This window comes from Bemisia tabaci, chromosome 6 (assembly GCF_918797505.1).
Source record: "Bemisia tabaci chromosome 6, PGI_BMITA_v3".
NCBI lineage: Eukaryota > Metazoa > Arthropoda > Insecta > Hemiptera > Aleyrodidae > Bemisia > Bemisia tabaci.
In genome coordinates this window covers 45,920,623-45,931,799 of record NC_092798.1, presented here as the reverse complement: position 1 = coordinate 45,931,799, position 11,177 = coordinate 45,920,623, and the positions used below count along the sequence as shown (strand labels likewise).

At 37.9% G+C, this 11,177-nt stretch overlaps 2 protein-coding genes across 3 annotated transcripts in view; one reads left to right on the top strand and one right to left on the bottom strand.

Moving 5' to 3' along the window:
* LOC140224856 (uncharacterized) overlaps positions 1–11,177 on the top strand; it is a 514,095-nt gene that overhangs the window by 489,348 nt on the left and 13,570 nt on the right. The gene's annotated exons all lie outside the window — the stretch shown is intronic.
* Positions 667–10,380, bottom strand: LOC140224797 (maltase 1-like). The gene is made up of 5 exons (XM_072301481.1): positions 10,365–10,380; positions 9,615–9,710; positions 3,347–3,507; positions 2,328–2,453; positions 667–966 (listed from the first exon to the last, which is right to left on the bottom strand). The coding sequence occupies exons 1-5, from the start codon at positions 10,378–10,380 to the stop codon at positions 724–726; spliced, it is 642 nt and encodes a 213-aa protein (XP_072157582.1). The 3' UTR covers positions 667–723.

The following is an 11,177-nucleotide window of genomic DNA, read 5'->3' as shown; positions in this document are numbered from 1 at the left end:
ATCCACGGCGGTAGTGTCACCCTTGGTTTCTTCCACCTCACTTTAATTTCATCAGTCAGCGAGACACACATTACTTATTTGTAATACAGCTTTTTTTTTTGTTTAACAAAAATGAACTATTTTTTTAAACGCTGTATGAACATCCGAGAGTTGTCTTTCCCCGGATAAAACATGTATTCTTAAGGAAAAGAATGCACATTTCCCCTTGAAACTTTCAGATAGTTTAGATGATATGAGAAAAAACATTTCTGAAAAATTTGAAGAAAAACATCCACAATTTTTCGAGTAAATTCGTTTTGTATTGGAGGAAATGTGACAACGCTCGAAGGCTCATGCACGGAGAAAAAAACCTCGTGAATGGGACGCCGAAGTTGAGGTCATATGGATTTCTGAGGTTTTTGGATCACGCATATCCGAAAACTTGAGGTCCAACTGCCGAAGTTCGGGTCAGATTTCTGAGGTACTTCGGTATGTACCGAAGGGTTCAGGTCACACATCTGAAGTACTTCGGTACATACCGAGAGCTTCAGATGTGTGACCCGAACTTCGGCAGTTGGACCTCAAGTTTTCGGATGCGTGATCCGAAAACCTCAGAAATCCATATGACCTCAACTTCGGCGTCCCATTCACGAGGTTTTTTTCTCCGTGTGCGGCGTACTTCCTTCGCATGGCAGTATTGGAAAATGAGTTTTAAAATATTTTGATTAGGTCAGTATCAAAATTTCACCTTGTTTTGCCGTCTTTTTGCTTGTTTCTGTCCAAGAGTGAGCGCCATTCCTGTGCCAGTCCCGCAACTTCGTCAAGACTGTACTGATAAGTGTGAATTTGCGCATGGTAATTCGTCGAATTTACACTCTCCGGAGAAACCCATGGGTTGTCCCGTAGTTGTTCGTCCTCAAAAATACCGGCCGGGAAATCCACTCTGAAGCCATCAACTCCAAAATCCAACCAATATTGAATCACATCCTATAAAAATTAAGGGTTATACAATTGGATTTCGTTTTTCAAAAAAGAATCAAGAGCATTCGAATGCCGCTAAGATTTTGCAACTTTTTTTGCCTTGCAAATATAAACTGATCATTCAAACAACTTTAATTTTCACTCCCATAAATTATAAATATTGAATACGAAAATTACCCTTGTAAAATTAACTTCGTGCATGATTTCAGTAAATTTTTTGCAAAGAATGTAAGTTGCACAATCCTAGCAACATCGGAACGCTCTTGATTCCTTTTTGCAAAATGCAATCCGATTGTACCTACCTCTAAATTCGAAGACGCCCCAACTCCGGTTTTTTACAGTGTTCATTTTTTTCTTGCGTATAGGAACACTCCTCTCATGGCTGATATGTAGTTTTTATCGGCTCCTGAAAAATTTCATTTTTCCGAGATGGGTCGTTTTTTAACTGAGAAGTTCAATTACACTGGTTTCACCATCTGCCTACTATAAGCTTAGTCAAGATCAGTGATGATTCGCACAAGCTGTTTTCATACAGACCAACATACGCAACAACTCCACTTGAGAGTGCAAACTTTTACGTCTGTTTAAAAACTCCTAGTTATCATAGGTTTTACTCGAACCGGTACACAATACGTGAATTTAATGCCACGCGTTTGCTATACGGACATATTTCTGCCCAACGGAACTATGTGCATTATAGCGTGAGTCATGTTATGCATATGTTCTAATGGGTCTTAGGACTCATGTCTTCATGCATATAGTTCCGTTTGGCAAAAATCGTCCATTCAGGTAGCAAACATACCTGGAGGTGCGAATAGGAAATTCGGATAAACACACCTTAATTTTACTCTGTAAACTTTGATAAAGTTAATAGACCATGCCTAACTTATTGGCAAATATCGTCTATTTGAAGTTCGCCTTTTATTTTACTGTACAGCGTACTTAGCGCGAATAATTACTTTTCGAAAATCACACATTAGAAGCGAATGTTTACGTTGAGTCGGATGGATCGTGTGCATCCGATTAAAATGCTAACATCGGAGCCATCAGTGGGTCAACAGATCCATCCATCAGAATTGACCAATCTTTAAGCTTCCCTCCAGATTCATCGAATCCCTAGAATTTCATGGAGTAGGTTGCTACCCAAAGATGACCTCGGTGAGCACCAACCATCCGTTTGGTGAGCTCCGAAAATGGGAATCGGATTTACGAGAAAATACGAATTGACTGGATCAGATTCACAAGATCCATCCAATCCATCGCGAGAATTCGCCGCTCCTCTGTAATACAGCGAAAAATGTGTGTTTCTAGGATGTGAGCGAAGGATGTTGAGGAGTATTGTTCGAAACCAAAATCGTTAAACTCACCTCCATAGCGCTGCGAACTTTCGGGTTGCGATAGTTCAAATCGGGTTGAGCCGCAGTAAAGAGTGTGTAATAAAATTGACGTCTTTTTTCATTCCATCGCCAGGCTGGGCCGTTGAAAATGCTCAGCTACAAAAATAGAAAGAAGGAATCAACACTGAGAAATATATGAGGAATGATGCAGTCAATGCAAGTCGGTGGCCATGGTTTTGTTTGGCCGATAGGTTTTGAGCTTTGTAGTGTACGTGTGCGTGGCACTCAATCCAAAAATAGTAAAAATTCTGAATTTTTTTATTGGAAATTGTCGCTTTCGAGATTCATACTTCAAGTCACTTTTTTGGAGAAGAAAGCACTCTAGGGTCGGCGCAGGAACCAAGTTAGCGGTTGTTCTGTACACAATTTTACTTAGAACACGATTTGCGCAACAGAATACAAATACAGAACAGGATACAAATCTACGTAATCCTAAGTCGAGAAATTGCCTACCCATGCACATTGAAGGCGAACACGTGAACGCACTCACGACGCGACGTCGCAAAAGTGCAGACGCTTGTACTATTAAAACTAAAAAGAACCATGTGCATGGGGTTAACGTGCACATAGTTTCTTTTATGTAATTCATGAAAGATGATAATCGTATAATACGTATCACATATCACAGCGTTGTGATATACAGCGTATGTCACAACGGCAACCCACGAGGGACCCCTTCAGTTAGTCCATCATTTTCTCTCTTGCGCTATGAGAACCACCTGTTTTTAGCCAATAGGATCCCTCCATTTTCCCTTAGTATTCTTTATCACTGTGTCTATCAATATTTTATTTATCAGCCCGGGAAGCGGGGCTAGGCAGCGGAGACTGCGCTGCGCAGTCAAATGATCTCTGGATTTCACTCCGAGATTTTTCCGTGTGTTTCATTCTGCATTGTAATTGCTATTTCAGACACTTTAATATTTTATTATTCTTATGCATTAAGGTAAAGGTGCGTTTCATATTCCTTATCAGCCAGAACGTTTACTTACCCAATTATTAGGAGGTATCGGTTGATTCTGCGCGTCAAAACCTTTCGGATCCCTCCAGATGTAAAAATCTGTGTAAGGGTCCTCTCTATTCACCGATTTTATGAACCAGTCATTTTTGTCACTGGTGTGGTTCGGTATGAAATCAAACAGCACTCTCATTCCTTTAAACAAATATGATTCTTCAGGCATATAACAAAGGGATAGAGATTTTTTACAGGGAGAGAGGAGAAAATATTGAAATTATAAAACGCTCAAATGAGTATACGTCGTTACATAATTTAGGAGTATTGCTTTGTCAAGAGAAAGAGACGCCGTTCTATCGAGAGGACGCGACGAGAGCTTTGGAATCCCCCTGTTTTCTTAGTTTTTAATAAGAAAAATATATAATTACGTAGTAATTATAAATAAATACCAAAACAATTCTCGGTAGATGTCAAAGACTGACTGAAAACTTTTATTAACCTCTTATGAGAAAATATACATTTTATCAGCTGACACTGACATTGTTGTCAGATGAACATTCTCCCGAGGGAGCGAAAGTGATTACAATTCATACATGACATGTTATAATGTATTGATATATTTGTGGATGTCCATTTTATATGCTAATTATGCAATTTTTGTGCTGCTGTATGCATACAATGTCACTGTCTTATGGGCTTTTTGTGCTGCTATATGCATACAATGTCACTGTCTTATGGGCGTCCCCTGCATTTGAAATGCCACTGTCTTACGGGCGTCCCTGCAGTTAAAATGTGACTGTCTTACGGGCGTCCCCTGCAGTCGAACAGTCCAGTGTTTCAGAACTGATTTTTTCCCACAGAGATTAAAACGATCTCTGCATGGAATTATTATCCCACGGAGATCAAATAGATCACTGCATGGAATCATTAGCCCACGGAGATCAAATCGATCACTGCATGGAATTATTAGCCCATGGAGATCAAATCGATCACTGCATGGATTTATTAGCCCACGGAGATCAAATCGATCACTGCATGGAATTAGATTTTTATGAACTTCATTATCCACAAGAAATACTGCCTCATTAAAAACCTTAACCATATGAAAAACCATTGGATAAAAACATAGGCAAGGGAAAAAAGAGTGCAATGTATGATTGAATTCTGATTTGTTTGATTTGAATAAGCATTGACAGAATGATTGTTGTCGCCTTCTCCGAAGTTTTCCGATGTTAATCTATTCTTTTCCGATAAGCTCTGTCAGTTTGTCTCAAGTTCATCTAGAGATTGTTTGAAGTTGATGATTGATTTTCACATAAGACCTCAAATGTCAATCATTTGATTTGGGTAATCGATCACAGGTGATGATTTTTTTTTTTATTCTTCTTGAATAATCATTCCTGGCCAAATAAAATTGTTAAAGTATGTACAATATATGTATAGTATCGTATAAAATTGTAAATGTTAAAGTACTCTCTGCTCTGCTCGTTATTCTAGGCGGTCTAGAGATAAAGGAAGTTAAAGGAGGAGTTCTGTTTTTGTTCATTATTTTCTTCTTTTGCGTTTCTTTTCATCATCGTCTCTCATCTTTTTGTTAATTTGTATATCAACGGAGGGTGGTGGCGCTTATAGGTAATACAGCAAAGTAGGCGATGAGCATTCAGTCAGGGTTACATACAATATTACATGCATAGGATGTAGGATATATATAGGACAACACAAGATGGACAGGAGAACATAGGACGGACGGGACAGCAGAGGATATGGATAGGCTCGATTTAGTTCCTGCAGTATTTTTGCTCTTTGTTGATAGTATGCTGCCTGAAACAAGATGACAACAGAAATAGAAAAACGAACTATCTATTTTGCACATTGATATTAACTTGAGATCATAATGATAAGTCAGATAATATCAGATAATTTAATCCGTCTTGCTTCTGCACCTAGTGTAAAATCTTATTTAGGTTCTTTCTAATCCAGAGATGCCACTTATTTTCAGCTAGAAATAAGAACAGCTTTAATCGCCAATACGGGAATTTTAATACTTCTTGAACTTTACTCAGTGGCACATTCGATCAATAAGGATCTTCACTCTTATTATGTAAACCACTGAACTCAGACTCGTTTGTTAATACTTTTCTTTCATTTTCTTATTTCACCAGTATTTATTAGTCTTCCACAGTCTTTCAGCTCAAAATATAATCTTTAAATATTTCTTTAAATGTCTCTACTTTTTCTCACAATGAATTTCTTAAGTCTTTTATCTCTATTCAAGAGGATTATTAAAAGTATAAATACATCAATCATTTTGGATGATTTCCTTCCGCTTCGATTTTTATGTATGCCATAATAATTTACTGAGGAATTATTAATTTTGCATTATTTTCACCATGAGTTAAAATAGTTTATAATAATTAATCTGCAACGATGATAAATTAGAATTAGTTAAATCCATATATGTTAAACTTGCTTCGTTTCTCCATTATGCTCGATTTTAAAACTCATACAATCAGTCTCTGATCATAACCTCATTAACATCTTCCGCTCACTTATAGGTCATACTTTTTCTTCTCATTCAGATTTACACTCTTTTTTTTCGCATGTAGGTTATTTCTTCTTACTCAAATTTATATTTTTTTTCTTTTTCTCACTCAGGTTGTAAATTGGAGTCAAGCTTTCTTTTTGAGACGACTGTCTTTCGACGTTGTTGCCTATACCTGCTTCGTTAGGTCTTTATTGCCTAAATGCACTTCCGCTTAGATAAGCTATGTGATTTTGTAGCAAATGTTGCAACTTACTTGGCACCGATGCCAACCTAAATTAACGTTATCCAATCGTTGAACATAGCTCAACAATATTTAAATCGTACGATGATTTGACTATAAAACATATAAAACTGAAATAAAATTATTTGTAGTTTTTCATACCATATTTTTTTTTTTTAATGCACCTTCGAGATGATAGAATTTCGCAATTGTTGAAAAATGAAAAATGGCTCGACGTTCTGCCATACTTTTCATATCCCCCAGAGTTTATTTTTTTTTTTTTATTGTTGTTAGAAGAATCATTTTTTGTATTTTTGTCAGTTTCTTCTCTCTTTTCTTCCATTAGCGTCTTTAGACTTTTATCATTGTTTCGTAAAATCTTGTTTCAAATTCACTCAACTTATTTGGATTTACATCTGGTTCGATCATTTGAAGTTCAAAATTTGCTTGGGAAAATTGGGTAAAGATCTGCTTGGCTTCCTCATAACGAATGTTTAAGTTCGTCATGTTACTTAACGTTTTCTTGAGCTACGAAGTTCTCAAGGCTTGACAGCTGATAGTTAAGATGAAATTTTGTTGCCAAAAGGCTGGCTTTTTTCGCTTTTTGCATTATTAGGCCGAATTACCGCTTGATATTGCCCAATCGAGTCGTGGAAATCGGTCGATTACTGCACGATTTTTAATAGCTCAGGTATGTGGAGACAAATCCATTACTGCACATACTTGGTATTGACACGGAGATCGAGCGATCACTGCATGTCTCAACCAAAAGATGATAATTATCTTTTCAATTCGGCCGTATATTCCACTTTTATGAAAATTTTTAATGTTTGTTGACGTCTTCTAAATTGCGCAGATGAAGATCACGTCGGGGTCACCATGTTTTTCTTAGTTTTTAATAAGAAAAATATATAATTACGTAGTAATTATAAATAAATACCAAAACAATTCTCGGTAGATGTCAAAGACTGACTGAAAACTTTTATTAACCTCTTATGAGAAAAATATACATTTTATCAGCTGACACTGACATTGTTGTCAGATGAACACCCCTCCCCCCCCTCCCCCCTCCCATTAAAATACTAATTTTTCAGAGACGAGTTGGGAAATGTTTCTTGATTTTCTTAGATACACTAAATTAGATTACGGTTAAAATTATTTGAAAGCTCTGAATTGAAAAAATACACATTTCTCAGAAAATTTCGAGAGCAGTAGCAAAAATAACATTTAAATTTGAAATGTAAGTGGATGTGAAAGGAAGGTATATTGTGAAAGAAGGAAAAACAGAGGGAAACGTAGATTTTAAATTAAAATTCATGAGCATAAAGTTAAGTACAGAGAAAGTGCCTTAGGTACATAAAAAAATGGGTTACATTCAAAATTTTTTGATAAGAAGTTGTTTCACCTACAGGTGAGTTCTCCGGAAATTCGAAGAGAAAAATTTAAACATTTTCCGGAAAATTCTTATTTTGTCAAAAAAACAAAATTGCAACACCCGAATGTTGATACGGCGTTTTTCCCGAGCATGGTAGAACGAGAGTGAATCGATATATATCGCTCTTCAATGACGTAACACGGTAGTGCGTCTGCACAATTCTAGCTGGTTCATAATGAATACATCTTCCGCATGAACACAGCTGCTGATCTCGTCGCTCCTCCGACATAAGGGCGCATTTCGATTTACACATGAGCCCTGGAAAAAATCGCGTCATATGCAAAACAGGGTTCACGTGGAGATTGAGATACGCCCTGGGTCGACGATCTGTGATGCGGATAAATACCGTGCATTTCGAGATTCACGGCGCGGGTATTAGGGGATCAGAAACAAGTAGCAGGTAAACCGGTTTGGTGTCGCTGAGTGAGCCGCGTTGCGGACCCGCGCTCAAATTCTCGAACTGGGTCGGAGCCCCGATTGTGAGCCACTTTTTGTCGATTGGTGGAGCCAGTTAAGCCGGATATATACATTTTCGATGTATATATCGTCAAATCGGATCCGGATAATGTTGCGTGGCAGCACGTCGCGTCGCGCCTTGCCAGTGATCGAACGTTGATTCTATCTTCATTGAGAGAGCAATTCGCATATTAGGATCTGATGTCCTGGTTGCGACTGCCGCTTGGGAACGTATTGGGAAAACGGACTCAAATTAATTGGATTGCATTTTGCAAGAAGGAACCAGGAGCCAATTGCATTATTGCAATGTTGCTAAGATTGAGCAACTTCTTTGGTCTTGGAAGAAAAACCTGATTATCCATTTACAGCACCGGAAAAAAAACACATTGGATCTAGAGTCCAGACTCTTAAAGACATCGACAAGAAAATATACTCTTGATTCAATCGGATTTTTGCTCAAATCAAGAACCAAGCCTCTTAATTTGAGCGGATTTCCTTTTGATTTAAGCTTAAATCTGATTGAATCAAGAGTATTTTTTCTTGTCAATGTTTTCAAGAGTCTCGACTTTAGATCCAATGTGTTTTTTTCCCAGTGAGTCTATTTTACTCGCCAAAAACTGTAAATTTAAGACAAAAATTACCCTGTAAATTTCATATTTCTTCATGGTTTCAGTAATTTCATTGCAAAGGATGAAAATGCACAATCTTAGCATCATTGCAATTCTTCTGGTTCCTTCCTGCAAAATGGAATCCAATTAAAAGGGCAAACGAGCTGGCTTGCACCGAGTCAACTTTGAATGCAGAATTTGCAGGGGTCTAAAATTTTAACGTCCAGTTACACGATCAAATTGAACCATCAAATTGGGCCTCTCATTGGTCGCATCCTCACGTCAGGTCTTTGTCCACCAATCAGAAATTCAGTTTGATGGCTCAATTTGATCGTGTAACTGGACCTTTGAAAATTTCATGTTGAAAATGAAATTACTTAATTTTCGGTGTTTTTTCCGAAGTCAACCATTGTTCCGCTAAATTACCTGAAAAATAAAAGCACAAAAATTTCTAACTCTTTCATATAAGCATCTACCTGCATAAGGAAACTTATGGCAACACACGTCGTTTGTAAAATAAGTTGGCAATAGTAGTCCTTATGTGCAAAATACGGTACAAATTCCTCCCGCGTTAAAGTTTTTGCCAGTGGCGTAACGTGCATTGCGATACATCGATTGATCTGCCATTTAAACCTATGGAAAAGGATCGATTAAGAGAGTGTTCGTTGCGAACACCCATACAAAAAGACACCTGTACCCGTACCCGATTCATTTGGCTGAAACTGTTATAAACTGCTTATAAAAGATTTTAGTTATACACAAGATACGAGTTTGATAAAATACTGAAAATTAAAATTTCTTGATTTCATTATCAATAAAACCAAATTAAATAGATTTTGAATTCGAGTATTCATTTTCACTCAAATAGATCGGTAGCTAACAACTTCATTTTATACGGGTACGAGTACCCGACATCGATTCTTCTCCATAGATTTAAATGGCAGATCAATTGATTCATCGCAGAGCACGCCTTGCCATTGAAATCTGCTTCGATCCTGTAAAATTTTGTTTTGAACAAAATTCAAATTTTCTCTTTCATACCTTTTTCGTGGATGGCGTCTACCAAGCGTCTAACATCTTCACTTGTCCCGTACGTTGGGTCAACAGCTTTATGATCAGACACATCAAATCCAAAATCTACATTTGGAGATTTGAAAAACGTTACCTTTTATAGGACGAAGGATGAAATTTGAAGGACGAATTTGAAGAAGCCATAGGTGCATAAAGCTCGTACTCGTAATGAGTTATTCAGACCAGACGAATTTTGAAGAGGTTACCTATAGAGACGAGAATCCCACGCTGAAGCATACTGGATAGGAATCAGATAAGACTATACCTATCCTATCATAGGTCCCAGGATGTAATGCGTTTCTAGACTAAGATAACCATTCATTCAGTTCGCAGTTCATTGACACTATTATTCAGTCATTTATAGTTCATTGTTAGTTTGCTGAAACTATTTAGTTCGTGAACCCTCTCTTGCCTGCCTATTTCAATCCCGAAATAATTTTTTCATTCATTAAAAATGTGATTTTTCCGACCAAAGGTTTCTCAAAAAAAGGTTTTTTTTGAAACACCCTAATGCAAACACCAATTCCTATGGTAAGAGCATAATCTCCGTAAGAACCATCGACCCTTGACGATTTTTTCCTGCTGAAGAGTGGACTCTGTGAAAAATGTGTGAATTTTTCTTAAAATTTTACTTCCAATACGATCAGACTTTCTGCGTTACGTATTTTATGGACGACCGCTAAGGACCCAAAATAGATTGATTGACAAGGAGGTACATACTTGAGCACGCGATCATCTTAATTGGACATATTTCTGACAAACGGAACTTTGTGCATTAAAACATGAGTCCTGAAACCTATAATAATGTACGTATAACAGGGCTCAAGTCGTGATACATGTAGTTCAGTTTGACAGAAATACGTCCAATTGTCCGCGATTGGAACGAGTACTTCGTCCGTGCCGTATTACCCTTTCAACCCTAATTTATTCCCTCTTCGTCACCGCAGTCGAGCACCCTCCTCAGGGAAGTTTTAATTCTTTGGGTTTTTTTGGAAGCTGTGGAAGAAACCCATCGCGAGCAGTGCCTGTGTTTTGAGGGGGAGGGGGGGCGGAGATCTCGTGCATGTAAGCTGAGAAAGTTCATCTGAAAGTCATGCGGGTCTCTTGTGTCCCAGTGACATCACTTGCGCCTTGGCCGCGAATGCGGGAAACAGATCAAAAGAGAAGTCGACGGGAACTTATACGACGAATTAAAAATGATTATCTCCGGTTTGAGCCCCCGCTCAAAATAAATAAACAACGCATTAATCTTGATACCAATGATACACTCTGGAGCCTAGGATGTTGCGTCGTTCCTCAGACGAAGGAGCGTGAATCCATTCCGAGGCTGAGAAATCAATTCAGAGGATTATTTTTTTTTTTTAAAGAATATGACTTTGCGAGCTACGTAACATTTTACAGAGTTCAATGGGTGAAACTGTACCCCTGAAAAGCGAAAATTCCCACTTTCGCGTGCTACTCCTAGCTCGGCCATTTCCCTCCGCCAAAATTACCAATACACACTCACACTATTACTCACGTTGCCAGAAATGC

What these genes read in the sequence shown, in the direction of transcription:
- LOC140224797 (XM_072301481.1), bottom strand. An exon ending in AGACGCCATCCACGAAAAAG is followed by an intron (nt 3,508 to 9,614) that starts GTATGAAAGAGA and finishes ATTTGTTTAAAG; the next exon opens with GAATGAGAGTGCTGTTTGAT. An exon ending in CGATACCTCCTAATAATTGG is followed by an intron (nt 2,454 to 3,346) that starts GTAAGTAAACGT and finishes CTATTTTTGTAG; the next exon opens with CTGAGCATTTTCAACGGCCC.